This window comes from Bacillus rossius, chromosome 6, assembly GCF_032445375.1.
Source record: "Bacillus rossius redtenbacheri isolate Brsri chromosome 6, Brsri_v3, whole genome shotgun sequence".
NCBI lineage: Eukaryota > Metazoa > Arthropoda > Insecta > Phasmatodea > Bacillidae > Bacillus > Bacillus rossius.
Window position 1 is genome coordinate 58,244,396 of NC_086334.1, and position 20,693 is coordinate 58,265,088.

The window sequence follows — 20,693 nt, forward strand, 5'->3', positions numbered from 1 at the left end:
GCGAGATAGCCGAAGCTGCGTTGTTTCGAAACTTATCTCCAGCAAGACTGAAATTATTCTGTCAAGTAGTTCACAGCCCACTAGACCCCTGTAGATGCCGTCGCATGTAGCCTAGGTGAGCAGAGTGATGCTAATATTTTTAATTACTTTTTTTTAAATCATGTTTTAGTAACGTTACCCGATTTATGCAATAACTGTTTTTAGAGGCCGGCGCACAAACTGACACGAAAGTACATTATATATTTAATGTAATAAAGTAATTATAGGTATCATTGATGTCAGTCACTTGGTTACACATAGCACGCCAACATCTCTCCACGGCAATCCGGGTTTCCGGACAAATACCACTTGAGATGTTTTGTGATTGAGAGACGCGGAGAACGCTGTGAGTCTGAGCCAGTCTTCTTCAGTTATCCCTCACGTCAACGACGGTTTGAAAATATTAAAGTTCTTTGTATTTGTCACTACAACACTGATAGAGTGGCATATGGACAAATTTTTTAAGTAAGAAAATATATTTTAAATAAAAAATAAATGCACCAGACAACTCAACATTTCCCCTCAGTGATAGGTGTGCTGCACGTTGAAAACGGTGATCATACTTGCAAATTGAGCTACTGAGTTGTTTCCTGCTTATTTTGGGATAACTGGTAAGATAAATATAGACTAAATGGTTGTTTTTTCTGGGAAAAGTACAAAACCGTTTATACAATTATACAACCAACAAAAATAAAACAACTATTTACAGTGTGTGAAAGTTTATGACACTGAGTAGAGAAAAACATTTTGTGCAGTAATAACTTTTATAATTTTTTTTTTAACACTTCCACTCCCGCTAACGATATTATCATACATCGAGTACATTTTATGGTAATAACTATTAAAATGTTAACCGGAGTATTTCCATAAAATTATCTTAACACCTATATATTTTATTTTGTATATCATGCTGGTACAAATAATTTGGAATAAAATAAACGTCATCGTGTAATTATTGTTATAAGTAATTTTTTTGTAAAACTAAAAACCTGACAGCTGGCAACTGAGACCATTAAAATATCACTAAGACAGATCCACAGAGTATACAGTCAAATTGTACACTATCTCCATCACGGGCGTCGCTGGCGGGTGGGGGGGGGGGGGGGGTCCGGGGAAACACCCCCCCCCCCCCCCAATATTTACAAGTTCATCCTAAAGTTGTATTTTTTTTCATATTTATGAAATACCTGTAATTACAGTAATGTAATATAGTAGTTGATTACGTGTCAAATAAAAAACTACATACAAAGCATAGTATTGGGAAAAAGACACACTATATTAATAGTCAACATCCGTAGTGTTGTTAAATAAACTAGTGGAATTTTTTATATTTCGCTAAATAAAACTTGCATTTTGTCACTAAATTGGAGAGTGATCATGCCCAGCATGTGTTTGTATGAGCTCACAGAAGAGTCCCAGAAAATTCATGTTCCTGGAACTTAGTGACAGCAGCTCCAAGACTAGCATTTAAATACATTTATTTGATGTCCCCACCAAATGTTATAGGTATGCCAGAGAGGCCCATGATCTCCATTGCTCGTATGCATATTGTTGAGTATTATTTTGGTTGAAAAATAATAATTTGAATTATTGCCTACATACATTAACATTTCGAAACTGATATTAAAATTGTGACATTTAACTGATAACATAGTCACTGTGTAACACTTTAATTGCAGACATGGTAAAATACTACGTACTACCATTGAATATAAATAATTCTTATAGAAGTCTCCAAGCCATAGTAGAATTCTTATGCAGTTTTAAAACTAGTAGAACTGCCCGACACGAGATGGCATTGTAATCGCCTCGTCAAGCTGGTGGCGCCGTTGTGGGGTGAGCAGTCAAATAAGTTATTCATTTATAGTTACATCGTTTTACTTTTTGGCTTAGAAATAACTTTTGCTGGTTTCATGAATGGCCCTGGAGAACACAGACCACGGAACTAGGTGCCCGCTTTCTCCTTGGGATATCTGAGGGAGTGTCTACTGGCTTGAGTTTTGATCCTTTCTAGCTAGCAATTGATTTTATACTTACAATGGGAACGTGAATTTTTAATGCTGATGGTGTCCTGCTAGTTTACACGTGCTTTTTTTTAATCCAAAAATATTTTTATCAGAATCAAAATAACTATTGAGGTTTGATTATCTCTACAAAACGTTCGACACATAACTCCAACGAAATATGAATATGCTGTGTGTATTATGAATAACAAACAAGGTATCTATTCAGGTGTGACATTGGCAGCAAACCAGCGCTGCAGTGTTTGACGTATCCTGGAAATATCCCGTAACACTTCCGAAAAAACCCTTCTGCTTGCAACAGGTTATCAGCTACTGGGTCCATTTCAACAACCAATGCAATGGCACTATGTACTGCTAGTTTAATAACACGTGCATCGACAATAAATACCTTTGCGTTGTATTTACTACAAGTCTACGGAAAAGTAAATGTTTCGTTGATTCAATTGATTATGAAAACGTTCTTTTTGTATATATTTCACAAGATTTTCAGTTCAGTACGAAAAAAAAAAAAAAAATTTCTTGGCGAAATTTTGACATAGATACCTATACTTTACCTACAAACATTTTTTCAGTGCAGCGTACAAAAACCTCGAAATTCATAGCTCAAAAGAGGGCTTAAAAAACACGGATTGAATATTATTTTTTTCCTGGTTAATTGTTCTACGAAACAAAAAACAATAAAAAGGAACAGCATGACACAAGAAATCTTATCCTGGCATAGTAGGCACAAACAAGAGATAAAATATTACATATTTTATAACAAAACAAATAAGACAATTAATGTTATGTATATGTTGATTTTAGTTCGAATTCAAATGGAAAACCGTTTATCAATATGTTATAGATAGATCTATGATGTGTGTAGTATATATACATGCATATTTACATATAGGTACATATATAGTAAATTTGTGAACATTAAATAAATTGAGAAACTGCTTTTGCTCGGAAAATATAATTTAATATTATAGTAATAATAATGAATTATACAGTAATTCCTAAAAATATATTTTTATGCCTGCGAAAAGAAGCGTAATTATGTTTATTGTCACTACTCGCGGTATGTTTCGCCGAATCGTGGAAATTGTTAAATATGTTAAACGTATCATTTATTGTTTGACTATGACTTGGAACTTCATGATATACGTTTCTATGATTACAATTAAGTCAAAGAAAAATATAATGGGTTTGATTAAAAATAAATTATCTAATGCGGATCGACCATGGTTTACTATACATTTTCACTGCTGACAAACTTACGAACATATACAAGATGTTAATTGTTTTAGAACTTGTATTTGAAGTAGAATTTATTTGTCATAAAATCACTTTCATGCATAAACACTACCAGAAGGTACCAAAACAAAATACAGATAGTTAGTTACTTCCTACTAATAGACGAATTAATAGAGTAATTGGTGAAAAAAAATATGAACATAGTACACATACGACCATGCACACTATAAGAACAAAACTTCACCAACTATACAGATTAAAAATATACAAACACATAGTATATAAAATAACAATATAAAATGTTCACACCAGCAGTTAAAGTGTTGGCTTACAGGCACAAAGCTTTCAAAATAATATAAGAAAACAAAATCAGTCTAAAACGTTGTACCAAAAAATGTATAATAATCGTTACGGCTTTAATGTAAAAAAAAAGGAATGTAAAAAACCGTTGTAACCAAAATGCATACAAATAAGTAGAGTTTCTTCCAAGTAGTTTATAATCTGTACTGCAAATATAGTAATTGAATCTTTAATGTTTAAAAGTAATTTGAAAAATTCTTGTAACAGGAATGGAATTTTGCAACAATGTATCTCGTTCACACAACACTGCAGCAGTGTCGCTTACAGAAAAAGAACTCAGAGAAGCAAAAAAAAGTAACAGCCGAGTTTAGCACATTGTAGTGATATGCAATGTATAAAATTTTGAAATCACCACAGAAAAATGTAAAGTATAATATATAAAGAATATATGTATAAATAAAAGTAAATGGCAGTCCAAAACGTGCGCATACACATTATATTTCCAAATAATGACGTTCAGTAAAAATAAATTTCCATGGTAATTTACAACGATCTATTTTTAATTCTCTATTTATCTGTAACAACAATATTCGATAAAGTTTCATATTTTATATTAATACTGGATTTCGTGGTATGTACGCATGCCGGAATTGCATAGGACCTACTCTTGTCAACAAAAAAATATATGTTTTGCCACTATACCTTTATCAATAAAAATACCTCACCTATTGTGAAATTTTTATTTCAAATGAAGTATCATAAATTTTAATATAAACATAGGTTAAAATCAAGCAAAATATTTTTGTAATCAAACGTTGCGTAATTTTGAAAATCGCTTACATAAATTTGTACATCATATGACTGCACAAATTCTCACATCTTTGACAAATGATTAAAAAAAATTAGTTTTGCACAAATGTATGTGTGTATATATGTATATATAACCAAGGGTAAACTTTCTAAATGTGATCGGCATGACTTTCTATGAAAAACTACAGCGCCTTAATGACATAGTTTTTAATTTCATATTTTCTTATTACTGCGATCTGAGGAAGGTGTATTGTCAGCATATAATTGGCACGTGTCCCTGCAACTGTACATAATATATATCCTTATGCAGTGACCGTATGCTACACAAAAGATCTAATAGCATAATGGTTGCATTAAGTCCCGTGTGGTTTTCTAATTATGAGTTTCGGATAATTTATGTATAATAAGTTTTAAACTTTACTATTGGGTTTTTCTTTCTTTTTTTTTTAACTTTTCTCTGTGCTTCAAGTACATAAGGTGGATCTCTGACTTTCATTTTTCGTTTTATTCTGCTGTCTACCAGTTCTGGGAGCATGCATTGTAAATAAAATGTCTTTAGCTTTGGCAGCATGACGTTCATCCAAACGAGTTCATCTTTCTCAATAGTTTGTATGTAAAAATCTTTTTCCGTGAGAATAATGAAATCGCAATAACGTCTGCCAGTGATATTTAGCTGCCCTTGCACCTGGTAATAATATTTGTGGGTTTTCTGTAGTTGACGTTTTCCGTTAATAATTTCTAAACAGAGTGACGATTTTTTCTCCTTATCAACTTCCATTAGGAGCTTCTCTTTCACTGATGGTAAACATTTGACCTCAACCAACCCATCATCTTCTACCAGACCATCCGGTGTTGCAGCGAGAAAAGCTCATCGCACACTACAGCGTGCCGCACCGCCCTGGAAAAATTCCGGCCGAACTCTTCGCATGTAAAGCAATGACGATGCGCACACTTGGGCGCGCCGCGCCGCCCTGTCCGCCGCGGAATTATTCCGGCGCCGGAACTCCCGGGAGAATTCGGAGCGGAATTGTTCCGCCAAGGAGGCGGGCGAGGCGAGGCGCCAAGCGGCGCGCTATCGTGTCTGGTGACAGACGGAACACAATATGGGCTGAGATAACCTTCGGGTGCCGGGTTTCTTCGGTGCTTCTCGTTCATTATTCTTTTTTGAGTCTATTTTATAAGACCTGCACACGGGCTGTATGTATCTAGTGTACACAGAAGACTATTTTAGGTAAGTTAAAGCATAGATTACTTTATTTTAAATCTTTGATTTAACTATATAAATGGGCTAACCATTGATTCAATTTTCAAACTTAAATAAACAGGTCGGGAAACAAAAGTTTTTGAGATAACAGAAGTGTAGATTTTGTTTAACCTCAAACTAACGTATCAGTCAAAAAGCTATCCTTCTCCTTTTTGTGGCCTTTAATTTAATGTTGCCTAAGTTTCGAAAATTTAAATTGGTGATGGGTCACGTTGTATGTGAAATTATATGAAACTAAAACAAGCAAATCTCTCTTCTCGTTAATCGGGTGAACCCACATCATCCTCTGTCTCTTCTCTTCCTCTTCCGATTCCAGTAAACAATATAGAAACATATCTTCCTCCTTAGAACTGCTCATGACTTTGAAATTAAATAGTAAACTAAACCTGAAAACCTACAACACAACTAAACGGAAGCAAAACTAGCCCCTCGGTACTCCTGTACTGTAGGTCACAATTGAAGGAACTGAGTGCGCGGAATCAGAAAACGGCATCTGTAGTGTGCGACCCCCTCCAGAACCCATCGGAAATTTCCGCAAGGCGGCGCGGCGCGGCGTGCTGTAGTGTGCGATGAGCTAAAGGGTTCCTGAGCACCAATAAAAATGCCACACGGGTAAACTTTTACTCCTTTCACATCGCTGTATCTAAGCAACGCATCCGGTTCTCGCACTCTCCCGTACATGATAGCTGGAGTATTCAGTTCCCTGGGAAAGAGTAATTTAAAAACTAATATTTGTTATATCTAACGCAAGAAACAAGTTGTTCGCAGTCAAGAAATTGTGATGAAACAGAAACATCACTGCCAAACATGATGCATACAATTTCGCTCAGAAATACTGTTCTGCATCAATACAACTAATTTGTATGCAATATTTTAAGATGCATTATTATTACAAAAAAAATATATGAAAAAAAAAACAATTTCTGACGTACTCTTGAATTATTCACTTTGATTGTCCTAAATTCGCTTTACAAAGAGCTACGCTTTATTACAATGGTAATTACGTTTTTTTACTGCATGAAAATTTGAGACAATTCAAGAGCTCTATCACGTTGCATACCGATATACATATCTATCCAGAAATCCTATAAATGAGAATTCGGTTTCGTCCATGGTTTGTCATCGGCAGAATTATTCCTGCATCGCAATTCATATTACATTTCATCCTAGCCTGTAACACTATAAAAATTCTAGACTGTAACTATATATAAACTATTTTTACCTGAAATAGGCAATTAAAAATGGTGAAATATAAAATTGTTAAAAATATTAATACAATAATAAATAACATCACTGTTGAAATGAGGCAACGAAAGAGTTTGAATCCAGATATCTTTATCAACATTGTAACTTCCGTTTCAAGGAATAAATAGTATGTATTTAACCTTTGTTATCGTAGTAAAACCTTTACTGATAAATGCTAAGCCATAACCAGTACGTTGAAGACAATATTCACGTTAAATACACATTATGTATATATAATGCAGTAATTTTTAAGCCGATTGAAAAAAAAAAAAAATACTTACCTCGTAACTTCATTGTTTCTTGTTAATTGATTTTCGGCTAATTTCTTTTTCTTCCAGAGAGCTCGTTGTATTTTAGATTTTTTACTCCGTTTGTAAGGCCGTGATTGCTTCCGTCGCCGAGCCTTTGACATCGTTAAACATCTCGAGGACAACGAAAAGCCTAATTTTCTATACCGCTGTTTGCTACAACTGCAATCACAACACTGCACCTCAAAAAGCCCGCGAAAAATAAATACAGCAAGCGAGCCCCCGACACCTCTCAAATACCCCACGCAGTTGCCAGAGGTGGCGCGAGGAGCGCCACCTCACTGGTAGGTAACAGCGGCGGAGAGGCCGCCCGCCATGGCAGCTCTCGCGTCGCAGAAGAGGATGTGCACGTGCTGCTTTGGTACAGCACTGGAATGAATAGAAAGCTCTCATGGCTATAAACTTGGTATCGTTGTAATCAGGAAGAATGCTGCTATATGTTATAAATGTAATATTCAATAGAGATAAAACTGATTTTGTTTTTAGAGTACTACTAATAATGCTAATTTTCGATACAAAATTTGCCAACAAGTATTTTTTTTTTTCCTTGAGAACGACTTCTCGAAACTACACAAAACTTTCTTGGCCTATTAGAAATACAATTTTTTCAATTATAAAAAAAAATTCACCTTTAAAACATAGAAGGTATTGCCGTTTTGGAAAAATAATGTCAAAACGATTAAATATTTAAAAAAAAGTAATAAATATTTTTTTAATTACTTTGTGTTATTTCAGATGTACTATTTAATCAATGGTTTCCAGACAGGACAGTGTAAATATTAAATTTCAGACTTTTTTTTTTACCCTTGAACAGCCTTAAGTTGTTGTTACTCAAAACTAAAACCAACCAAATTATCGCTACAAATATTTTCAGCTTAAGCTCAATAAAAGAATAAGTCTTACTCAAGCGTATAATGTTTAAGTTAAATGGTGTTAGATTTCATTTCATGCAAATTTCAGTCGATAATCAACACAAGCATACCTTACGGTTTACATTTCTTAATGTGGTTGTGTCTCACTTTCGAAACCAGCTGAAATACAAATTCATTAGCAAGCATCTAAATTTTAAAAGTATAACCTCACATACCTTCGTTGGTGATACTGGTCCAACATGTAGTTATACACATGAGTTGAAGAATTGCAATGATCTGTAAAGTCCAAACTATCTTCCGCTTTATATCCACACAGAGGGCAGTAAGTAGTTGTTTTAGTGTTAGAATTTTGTTTGTGTCTTTTCATGATGGCATTCTCTAGATTCCTGTTTTTTTTAGCTCGTCCCTGAAACAAGGATAGTTAAAAAAAATAGTTTGCAAAGCTAAGTTTACATAAATTAATACATTTGATAGAAAAAATTTTAAAACAAGTTTTAAAATCATAAATCAAACATCTACAGCAGACTAAGCTAGCATAAAATAAATGTTATTTATAAGGGTTTGTATAAATGGAACAAAACCATGTTTGACAAATGATTTTAATAATAATAATCTACTAAAACTTTCATTTTCAGACAGGTTCTCCTCAGTTGTAGATGACTTGTTTAAACTACATTCAGCAACTCGAAGGAAGTTATTTGTTGAATGGATAAGTTTTTGGGGGGAAGCAAATGATCTTACCACTTAGTCACCCTAACCCCTTCCATCTTGGTTACTGGTGATACAAACAAAAAAACAAGTACTGAAAGAAAAAATAAATACTGTGTTTTAATTCTGACTATAATATCTTGAAAAAAAATTAATTAACCATAATCAATGATAATTTCTTAAAGAGAAGAGACAAAAAAAAAGGTTTCTCATGAAGTCTACATTAATTATGACTCAATTATACGCGACCTGTTGGATACTTTAGTAACAACTCACACCTCCCAAATAGCTCAAAATTGGTCTGAATTGCACATGCATAAAACACCGTAAAACAAATGTCCCGACGACTTGTGTGTGTTTATAACTCTGTTAATTATTATCTATCATGATAACTGTTATAGATATAATTTAAGTAAAAAAGTTTAAACTTAAGGGGCCGAATCGTCAGGAGTGTATGTGTGTTAGTGAGGCGGGTTGATAAGCGCGACGCTCGCTGGTGCTTCTAGCGCGGTATAGTCTCTAAGCGCAAGGCTCTGAACTGGCACGCATTCGTCTCGTTGGCACAGGATAACTGTGAAATTTGAGCGGTGACCGTAACATTATATGGCGGAGAAATGAAGATAAAGGTGTTATGCAAGCCCCTTGTGCTTTCAAGAATCTGTACTGATTGTTTTATGCCTAAAAATTACTCTGAAAACACGCGTTTTAGGCATTTTAATGCTTCTAAAAATACAGTTTAAAAACTTAATCCGAAATTAAAAGTACTTTTCGGCCCTCAGCGAACTCTTAAATGCTTTTCGTAAATAGGCCCCACTCGGATATCTTGGGTAGTTTTGAAATCGCGTTGTTTTTCCTGAAGCTCTGCACACCGTATGTGTGCCCAGGTAGGCGGCCCCTTAAGATGGAAAATTTATTCTAAACAATACAATAACCCAGCCGCCGAGACGGCAAGACCTCTCGGCCCTGCCCTCGAACAACGACTGACTCCACTCCACACCAAACACTAAGAAAATTTCAGTTACCTGGGGACTTCCTCATAATACTGCCTTATGATTGGCTAAAACAGTTATTCTTACAATTACTATTTAGTGATTCCCCACTTTGAGGGCTTCCCCTCGCTGTCACAAGTCTCTGTCTTTGTCTTATACCTTCCGTCTCTTTTTAATTTAAAACAGAATTCTGGGATTCCCCAGTCAGATATTCCCACAGTCTGAGATAAGGTCTGTCTTTCTCTTACACAGGATGCGATAAATTATTGCCGCTGTGTCACCGCACGTCTTTCTTTCTCTCTACCCAGAATATTCCCCATCTCAAAACCACTATAAAACACTTTTGCACAACATTATAGTTATTATAAAAAGTATATTTAAATGCAATCAAAATCCTGTAATCCACACTGACATAAATAACACCCAAGTTAACAAAGTGAAAACCAATAAAATTATAGTTAAGAGGCTTTTCAAAATAAAATACTTACACATTAAATTTAATTATAAGAATATTATCAAGCATAAAATACAAGTATGAAAAACTAGGTCATTACGACCTTAAAGGCTATAACCAGATGATATATTGCATTACTGAGAAAACATAATACACGTATATATTCTTAAAAAAAAAAAAAAATTTAAAAGCTGTGGCGGGAATGGTCTTGCAAAATCATAACTTTCTACACCCCCACCCCTTTTTTAGAGATAGTTATGGACCTCATACCTCCTGCCCTAGTGCCTCGATTTTGTTACTACCAAGTGTCTCTTTAACTAGGCACGAAAACTGCCCCTTAGGAGCAGTGCTTGTACAGTCTCCGGAGGCACTGTTGTGCTTAAGTTTGTTGCAGTGGCATGTAGGCAATTAAGAGGTTTTTTTTTTCTCCTTTTCCTGTTTCACGACATCGTTATGTAGTTGTTAGTTTTATTGATTGACTGTGCTGCAGTTCTTCACATTCGTGGTGACACCTTACAGCTCCATGACTTAATTTCAGGATTGCTCCATATACAGTGGTAAGTCATATTCACTCTTCTCCTTTTTCTTGCTCGTACATTTCTAATGTTAGCTCTTGTCTGTCTTTACTATGTCTTTTTTACATTTATCACTGTGTCACCTTCTGGTTTGCAGTGGGGTCTCTGTTTCGTTATGGATCAACTACTACCCTCCAAGATGAACTCACATCCAAGCTCTCAGTACACATGTAGGAAGATAAGTTAAAACAGGAATGCATAACATTTTTTTAGTATACCTGAACTTCACTGCAGGAAATTTTTGGACTCAGGAGAAAAAACAATTAAGGTCAGTGTAAATAACTTTGAAAGCGAACATGTTTAAGGCTTAAATGTCTAAATACAGATATTTTATCAATTGAGGCCATCAACGTAAAAAGGGTGTATAAGCTCATAAGCCCTTTTAAAGCAAAATATATATTCTACTCCACAATTTATACAGAACTCAGTGATACAAGTTTCATTGGTATATCTTTAAAAATGAAGTTGGTGCACATGTTTTAAGAAAATGTCAGCTGTTTTTGTGAATAACAGAGATTAGGGGAATATACAGATATAAAGGCCGATACTAGACGAGGGGGATGAAACCCAAAGGGGAGGGGGATTTCTGTGTACTACACGTACCAATATGGTAGCTGTTTATTTACAAATATATCAGCTGTACCTGTACTGGAGGTTAAATTGGATAAATAATGTCAACTTATATAATTACATTTGTATTATGAAAATTGGGTTTGGACTTTTAATATATAGACATATTAACCAGAAATATTTTAATTTATTTTTCTTTTGAACAGCGTAACTAGTCGTAAATAAAAGCAGGCTAGAACAGCTGATAAACACATGTCCGCCATATCTGTATGTAATAAAATAAAATAAAAATTTGGGAGGAGGGGGGGTGGGGGGAACGGCTTCACGTATAATGGCTAATGCTCCATCTTATGTCATTTCCGAATCTCTGAAAATAAAAAAAATTAATTGTAAAATGTAAAAAATTGATAAGAATACTTGTAAGATGTTTTCTCCAGATTTAGTAATTAAATGTAATGAATTGATGTTTCTCTCTTTACTTCGTCTTTTAACCACCCATTTAATGCCTAAAAAGGTTGTATAAACTTGCATGTATTTTTAATTGATTACTCATAACATAACGTAATTTGAAATAATTTATTTGGATATCCCTTCATAAAAAGAGCTAATATTCGTATTTCTATTAAAGAAAATTGAGTTATAATTAGTAAAACAGGACACAATATTGAACATTATTTTTTGTGTTTTCTCAAAACATTGTTTTTACTTACTACGCCCTTTTTATGTACTGTGCTGGGGATCTTTTAAGGTTCCACATTGTTATTAGAAATTAACAGAAACAAGGTGTGATTCCGTCTGAATATAATTACGTCAAATTTATTATAGGAAAATTTATAACAGATATTAAAAAATATAGACATACAATATCAATTACTTAATTAATTAGCTCTCAGATATATTTAAAGAGAAATATGGGCTAGCCCTAAATTAAATTATAAAAAATAGGTTTCATTAAAAAAATACATAAACCAATAAAAAAAATACAAATATGTTTAAACAATCCCAGTATTCTCAAAGTTCAGATGTGGCGTTTATCTGATGAACTTCGTCTAACGGCGTAGAAAAGGTTAAAAGATACAGAAGCACCGGAGGTCGGGGCTTCGCCTCCCGGAGATCCATCAGGTAAATGATGCCAGGGCACCTGTGTGTTGTTGAGGAAGGGTGATGAAAATGCAAATTCTGCATCCGGCTCTCGGACCCTGTCAGACAGGGAAGTTGGCTTCTATTTACCGATGTGTCGCCAGCCAGGAACTGGATCCCGCGAATGCGCGGCTGGGTGCGGATGTTTTCATTATTTCAAAAAAAATTATTTAAAAGAAAAATAACTATTACGTACTCTTTGTACTAAGCAGACGGACTAAACTACATAAAGAAGATTATAGGGATAGCATCCCTTATTTAAGCGACTACATTGTCGGTTGCGCCCGGGTGGAAGACTTGCAGTGTCTCGTTGACTCGCCGATAATCACAAATAGTCCGTCTGCAGTCGCGACGCGAAGAACCGCGTCTCGTAATTAAAAGTAAAGGTTCAATCAAAAGTAGAGGGGAGGGAATGGGGCGTCCGGACCGAAAGGTTCCGAAGTTCCCAGAGTGGGCGTAATAAAAAAACTCTGACTGATGTCTCGAAGTTGGTAGCACTGGCCGACCTTAGCGCTACCTGTTGAGGGGTGTCTGAAATAAAAAAGAAACGACTCGCCCAAGGCGTCTGCTTTAACCAAGGGTTAAAGGGCGCAGTCTAGTGCTGCGCTCTGGCAGCCAAGATAATAAGTTACTGTTTCTGCCGCTAGATGTCGTGGGGTGGTCCATCTTTGCACTCACATTTTTTTATGCCAGCCGCCCTTGGAGACGGTCGCTGTCTGCTGGGGTTTATGACCGGTCAATGGTCTTAGGCGAATTCTTAGAACCGAGAGGGGAGGGGGGTGAACAAAAAGCGCAACGACGCTGGGAACTAGCGTCCATGACGTGACTCCAGGGGAGTGAACCTAAGACGTTTGCGTGACGGTAAAGGCTACGGTCAGCTCGTCTCTGAGAAATGGTAACAACTCGCCCAGAGCTGTTGTATGCAGTTTTAGTCATGAAGTGAAGTAATGTTACAGGCCTGGGACGTGCCTGTAAGCGAGGTAAATTTCAAACGGGCTGCCAACAAAGTCTTAGATCTGCAAAATATCAGATACGTCTCTGGGGAAAGGTGCTTCAGACTACTGGCACAAAGTTTAACTTAGGAGAGTACACCAGCCTAACAAAGAGTAAATCACCCAAAGTAACCAAATTATAAAGAAAAATAAAATTTCCAAAAATAATATAAATTATATAAAATTAGAAGAAAAAAAACGTGCCGAATTACCAAATTTCCGGCACAGTACACCGCCTCAATTATAGCCTCTGGAATATCAGGTTAATATGTATCTCAAATCATATAAATTGTTATTGTTAACCGCTAATGTAATTTTATCTCCACTGGCCGGTTCCTTTTCAACTGTTATTTCTAGTCTTTCATGAGAATGTAAGAGTTATATATTTTAAACCTATTGTTACTATTTTTGACATGATAACCAAAAAACGTCATATATTTATGTATCTTGTCTCCAAACCATAAATACCTCTAGTCAATTTGCGATTCAACAACCAGATATTTTAACTCTTTAAGTTCATCAATTAAATATTGCTCTTATGTCCCATATGTTACAATCTATCTTTACACCCAACAGGTGTTGTGTAGTAATAAATTTTTATTTTTATTCATTTATTTTTTATTTGTATCATGCCTACCAACAACCTAGGACCTTAGCAGTGGGCACGACAGCTACAAACAGGTACAAAATGGACAAAAACAGAAGTAGCACTTTCGGTTTTCCGCCTCTGATGTTTCTATGTCTAGCACTTTTCAATCCTATGTACAATAAATTATCTTTAATAGGACTGCATGAGGTATGTCAATATTGGTGACTAGCTACACTCGCTGCAGAAACAGAGGTGGTTTCAGAAAATGGAAGATTAGGAGAAATATTTATTTGTGTTCTATGTATTTAATTTATCATATTTTTTTTGTATAAGAGTTGTCCAATATCTCTGTGCAAAACTTTTACACAATATAAAAATATATAATGGATGCAATAAATTAAACTAAAAAAAAAAAAAAAAAAAAAAAAATTAATTAAGATTAATAACATACCATTTTGATGATAATGCAGTTTAACAGTGCTAATCAGCAGACATCTATTCAACCCTGAAACAAAGCAATATTGTGATGTAGGTGCTCAATATAAGGTAGTAATTTTACAACACACACACTTCCTGAAAATTTCAGTCTATTTTTCTCGTGCTTAAGTTACCAATGCAAACATTCAGGTACAATAAACACAATGCAAGTTTGATTACAGCTTATCACAGAGAAATGCTACGTTCGAGACTGCTAGAGTGACAATGAACAGATAAGTCACTAAGATAACAGAGATAAAGGGTTTCACTCTTTCCTCAGACAAGCAATCACCAATATGCTCGGGGGAAACCTAAAGGCACGCTGCCAGGCCTCGAGACGGGACTTCCAGCCATCACCAGGCACACGGATCCCAGATAGCCTTGAGCACTATGACGACGACACTTCAACAATCTTGCTAATGCTTCCACTACAGCTACAGGCAGCGGAAAATAACAAACATCCCCTGCGAGTCCACACTACTTGCAGCGCAACCACAGCCAACATGGACCACATATCAGCGGGGAAATGTTTTGCAATGGCCAAGTCGCGTAGCACAATGGGTTGTGTCAATTTCTATAAAAGAAATGCAGCTCTAGTTTATTTGTCAATATGTTTATCCTAGGCTGACTTTATGTCTAACAGCCCTGAATTAAATAAATATATGCAAAGTTTCATCCAACCAAGGCACTGCTGATTAGAATACGGTACCTGGTATTGCTAATAACAGGTGCTCGTCAAAGACAAAATGTTGCATACCTACAGCCAAAAATCATCAAACACTCTGAAAGAACATAAAAAACATGCACTAATAACAGTACAGTGGCCTTATTATGGTGAGAACATCTCTACACTATAGTGAGTATAACATAAAAATGTTTACATATGCACATACTCATCTGATGCATCACTACTAAAAAAGGGGTAAAATTCTTGTAACTGTCAAAAAATCTACCCCTAAATGTTTAGTTACTGACAACCCACACATCAAATATTGAATCAACAATGATAACTTAATAAATGGTTTTTTTTTCATTAAAACAATATTTTTCATTATTTTACAATTAATTTGTCCTTTAAATATTGCAGGGCATCTTAGCAGGGGCAGAGACACGTGTCTCCACACGCACACACACACGCAGGCACGCACGCACACACGCATATGTGCATGTGTGTGAATAAGGGGTATTTTTATATATTTTCAGTTTTTTCGAGAACCACTCACCGCTTTCCACTCGCAGTTGTGGTGGGCCACCATCTATTCTAAGGGTTTGATGGAAGTGACTGTGCGTCTTTGTTTTAGTATTCATTTTTAAAATTTAATTTTCAACCACATTTTCCCGATAATCTCAATGGCAACAACTGTTGCATTGTTGATGCTTTCTTTGTCTCCTGACAATGGCTATTGCATTGCTGATACATCATAGTTAATTTTTTTAATTCATTGATTGTGCTAGGAATGCTGTTACACTGTCTGAAACTGAAAGTTGGCTTACCCATCATTTTGCTGTGGAAGATCATATTATATTCTTACCTGGGCAACACAGGGTATTGCAACTACGTAACACTGATTAAATAAATGAGAACATGAAAGCTTTAGAGAAAACCGTTTACTCCAATATTTCTGGTTATTTTACTCTAATGATATTGTAGGTTCATGAGTTGATATTCCAAAATACAGTTTTATTTTTGTTTGACATTATGTGGCAGTGGTGTAACGAAGAGAAAAGGGAGGTATAATAAGCAGTGCAAGAGAGTTTTGCCTGTAGACTCTCGTAGCGTAGCACAGAAGCATCAGCTAACGTTACCTTAAAATGAATATTGTGATGATTAATTTAATATTATAATTACCTTTTATTAACCTACATTAAATTAACTGTTCATTCAAATGTAAGTGGCTACACCATTACAAATCGTGTTCTGTCAAAATTTGTAGATTTGAGCAGTTCTCACTTTTTTAACCTTCTCCATATATGTCAGGGAGACACTTCTCACTCAGACCAAGCTACTGGCTATAAATTATTTATGTTATAAAATAAATTTCAGGACTATTTCTTTTATCCGTGAACATCTGCACTTCCAAAGGTGGCAAAGATGGATCTGAGGAAGAGCTTGAGGGGCTGAAGACTACCTTTCCTTTTCATTATCTTCTAGATCTACCACTCTAAACTAGGTTTTATATAACACTTTCCTGCAAGAATCAAGGGAAATATACCATTTCAGTTTAAGGGTGCAGACGCACTGCTTGCCGCATTGATGCATAGGAGCTAGATTCCCCAGGCGATAAGAGCGTCAGCTCGCAGCCGTGCTGTGAGAGTGGCGAGTGTCTATCAGGAATCACCGGTCGCTGATCGCCACCCAACACCTGGCTGTGTGTGTGGAATGTGCAACAGCTTTGCTGGGAACATGGGTGCTCATGATCTAGTCGAGGCTAGACATTGCTACTTCAGTAAACAAGTTAGATAGTTGTTAATTACAACTACTTGATCCAAGAAAGTTGCAGCTTATTATGTTTTAATTACTGTTATACCATCCACACATTTCTTTTAACGAAAACCAATTTTAATTCAGTTGAACAACATGTTTAGCTAGGTAGGTAGTCTCTCTACCCACACGTGATGGTTGTATTGCTTATAAATGAATAAGTGGGTTCTATTAGGGCAATAGATTAAGCTACATTGGAAAATGGAGTATGTAATAAAGGGCAAAATATTCTGGGCATGTACCTATTAATGGTAGGATATTACTATCTGTAAGAGAAGCTAGAATTAAAAAAACGGGAAAAAAATAAAATCCAAGCAGCACAGTGATGTAGATAAGATAAGAGCAGAAAAAAGAATGATGAGAATGGAGTTTGGAAAAGTAAAACTGAAAGGCCCAGTGATCTTAAAATCAAGCAATACTAAGCGATATCGCAGAGAAGAAAGTATTAGTGAAACCTGAAGCTTTCCAGTACAATCCATTGTCTTGCAGTGGAGAGATAACTGTACAGCAGCCGAGACCACTGATGTCATCTCACCCCAGGCCGGCCAGCGTTTGTGCTACACTAGCATGACAGCTATGCACGAGACAGTTTGACTTAGCTCATGGCAGTTGGGGTTCTCTGCCTATTACATTGTTATACCATTATGAATGTTATAATTGACAGAATAACACTCTATTTTACAATATCACTCAGGACTCCCCACACTTAAGCCAGATGCAATTGATTCTTCCTTCATACGCTTAATCCCTAACCAGCTATTCTCGGGATGTAGAAAAACCCTGTGTGCTGCGAGCCAAAATTCAAATAGCGCTCCACTAACTGACAAAGGAGGCAAATACAGTCCAACATACCCTAAATAATATGTAAAAGGAATTTTAATTTGTTTATTTTTATTGACAAGCATAACCTATGTCTTTACAGCTTCGCTCGTCAACCATTCAAAATCGCAACTATAATTTATTTTATTGTTTCCAAGTGGGTTTGAAAATTTCTGAGTAGGTACAGTGTAACAACAAACATCAGCAAGGTCAAAGAGTACAGGTCAGTCGCCATTTCTTTATATCCAGCCTGATGCTGAAGTCGACATCCGATAATTACAACCATACCGTACCAATCTCATAGTTGTCTTACAACAAAACATTAAACAAATAAGTAAAAATTTATTAAATACATACTCACCGATATACTTATTACCTAGCTGAAAAAACTGTTGGTAAATATGTAGTGTACGGATTATCGTAATATTTTTTTTTAAAAATCTGAAATAACTTTCATTATATGCTCTTTTACGTCCTCTTTTCATTACAGCCTGCGGAGATAAGAAATTCCAAATACTTTAGGAGATATCGAATTTTTTTATTTTCATATTTGGGCAATACTTGTTAAAAAAAAAATTTTAATTCGGAAAATACTTTTATTCTGTACTATTTAACTTCCTCTTTTCATTAAACCCGGCGGAGATAAGAAATTCCAATACTTTAGGAGATTTCGAATTTTTTAATTTTCATCCTGTGCACTCTTGCGGCATGCACCATTGTTACTTGTTTACAAGTATGATTTTTTTTTTCCGCGACGTAGATGAACGACTGCATCATTTTCTACTAATGGCAAAGGAATTGTACCCGCCTCTAACTTAGGTGAGTTTTTAACGTTTCAGATTTTAATGTTTTATTTGTTGCAATTACGTGAGTTCCTACTGTTCATCCTTTGTCCCGGTTTGTTAGGTCAGGTCAGCTACATTATAAATACTTTAAAACTAAACAACCATTAAAATTAATTTTATTATTTTTAATGTCCGTTCAGTTTCAAAGTATTTATAATGTAGCTGACCTGACCTAATCTACCTTTGTCCCGTTGTTCGGTCAGGTCAGTTACATTATAAATACCTACTTAAAACTATACAAGTAAAAGAGGATGTAAAAGAGCATATAATGAAAGTTATTTCAGATTTTTAAAATTTTTTTTGACGATAATCCGTACACTACATATTTACCCAAAAATGTAAGTTCTGGTTCAGAAAATTTCCCATTGCAGACCAAACATACATTCAGTACATGTGCTGTGGTATACATAATCCATGGAGTACCAGCACTTGTTAAATTAGATTTAAATAAATAAACTAAATTTTAGTATGTTGACAGACTTTACTAAATTAAATATACAAAAGTTAACAATTTAATACTTAAAATTTTGACTTACGTGACGCCTCCCTGCCAACCGAGCAGATGGCCAACGGCAAAAAGTTTAGATTTAACAGTTTTCCAGATTTCAGGAGAGATTGAAAACTGCTGTTTTGCGACATAGCAAATAATCAATGAGAGTATTAAAAAAACCTTTTCAGTTTTTTTTTTAATGCGCAGCTCAGGTTAGAATTTACCGCTTAACACTAAAAGCAGCACTCTTCAACAAATACATTAATTTTATATGTACCCGCTGGTATGCTACCTAGTGTGCTCCTAAATGGGAATAGCCCATAGTGTATTAGCTAATTAAAAATATTAAGCACACAAATAATACTAACTGCAAAACTTAAACAAGTAAAAAATATATGTATGTATATATATATATATATATATATATATATATATATATATATATATACAAACAAATAAGTACTATGTCGAAGAACTTACCGCATGGTTTACCAAACAAATTAGAATAAGAAACATAAAATATAAAACAAAATAAGACAATGTCAGTTGCAATCTTCTACATACGCAAAAATATTTCTTAAAAAATGACAAGTAATAATTTTGATTAACTTAGGTTAAGTCAAATCGAAAAATACCGAGGCATTAAAAAAAACAAAACAATACACACGCGATTATCACGAGGTATCGTTGGTTGGAAAACCCCCATAGACTACAAAACCTTGACTGCACGCACCTTAGAAGCTCTGTCAAACGGGGGAATTCCAAAACATTCTAATAAGGTAACGATCGAGCAATACCTTGTTGGAAAACAAACGTAACAAAAATCGCTGGCCGAATCCAGAATGTGTTCAAACCCAATTCCTGTTAGGTAAATTTTTTTTTTTTTTTTTTTTTAGTTGTTTGTATGGTTAACGGCTTTCGCCCACAACCAGAACTAAATCATTCCAATCTTTATCATTTCGTAGCAATCAAATCTCTTACTGTAAATTAACACCCATGCCTTACCCGGGACTCGAACCCAGAACCCCTCGCACCGTAAGCCGGTGTGCATCCGACTACGCTACGGAGGTCAGCCCTGTTAGGTAAAGAAAAAGCAACAATTTTAATACACTGTCCCCTGCACGAGACTAGAAACTGATATCATGCATTCTGGCTAACATTTAGCAACCATCGATACATTTGTTACCCCAAAAGCTCTAAAGATAGCAGCACAGAATAAATGGTGTAATTGTAATTTTCTCAAGTACCTTTAAAATTGCGATTATTTGTTGTTATGACCATTAAAGTGTACAAAATGAGTTCCAGGATAGTTTCGCTATCGTAATGTTTCATTTGACACACCAACACACATGGTACGTCCCCCGATGATCACAAAAAAATATTATATACGAATTAATTGCACCATATATAGTTTAGCCATCTGGACCACGATCATATAAATAGGTCTGGCAACGTTCCTTCATAT

General features: G+C 35.3%; 1 protein-coding gene across 1 annotated transcript in view; it reads right to left on the reverse strand.

Moving 5' to 3' along the window:
• Positions 1-19,941, reverse strand: part of LOC134533231 (putative helicase mov-10-B.2) — a 98,299-nt gene extending 78,358 nt beyond the window's left edge. The window contains exons 1-3 of the mRNA XM_063370638.1: positions 19,709-19,941; positions 14,567-14,620; positions 8,314-8,504 (exon numbers count right to left, since the gene is read on the reverse strand). Coding sequence (XP_063226708.1) covers positions 8,314-8,504; positions 14,567-14,569 — 194 coding nt within the window. The 5' untranslated portion in view covers positions 14,570-14,620; positions 19,709-19,941. The remainder of the gene's footprint in view (positions 1-8,313; positions 8,505-14,566; positions 14,621-19,708) is intronic.
• Positions 19,942-20,693: the final 752 nt, after the last annotated feature.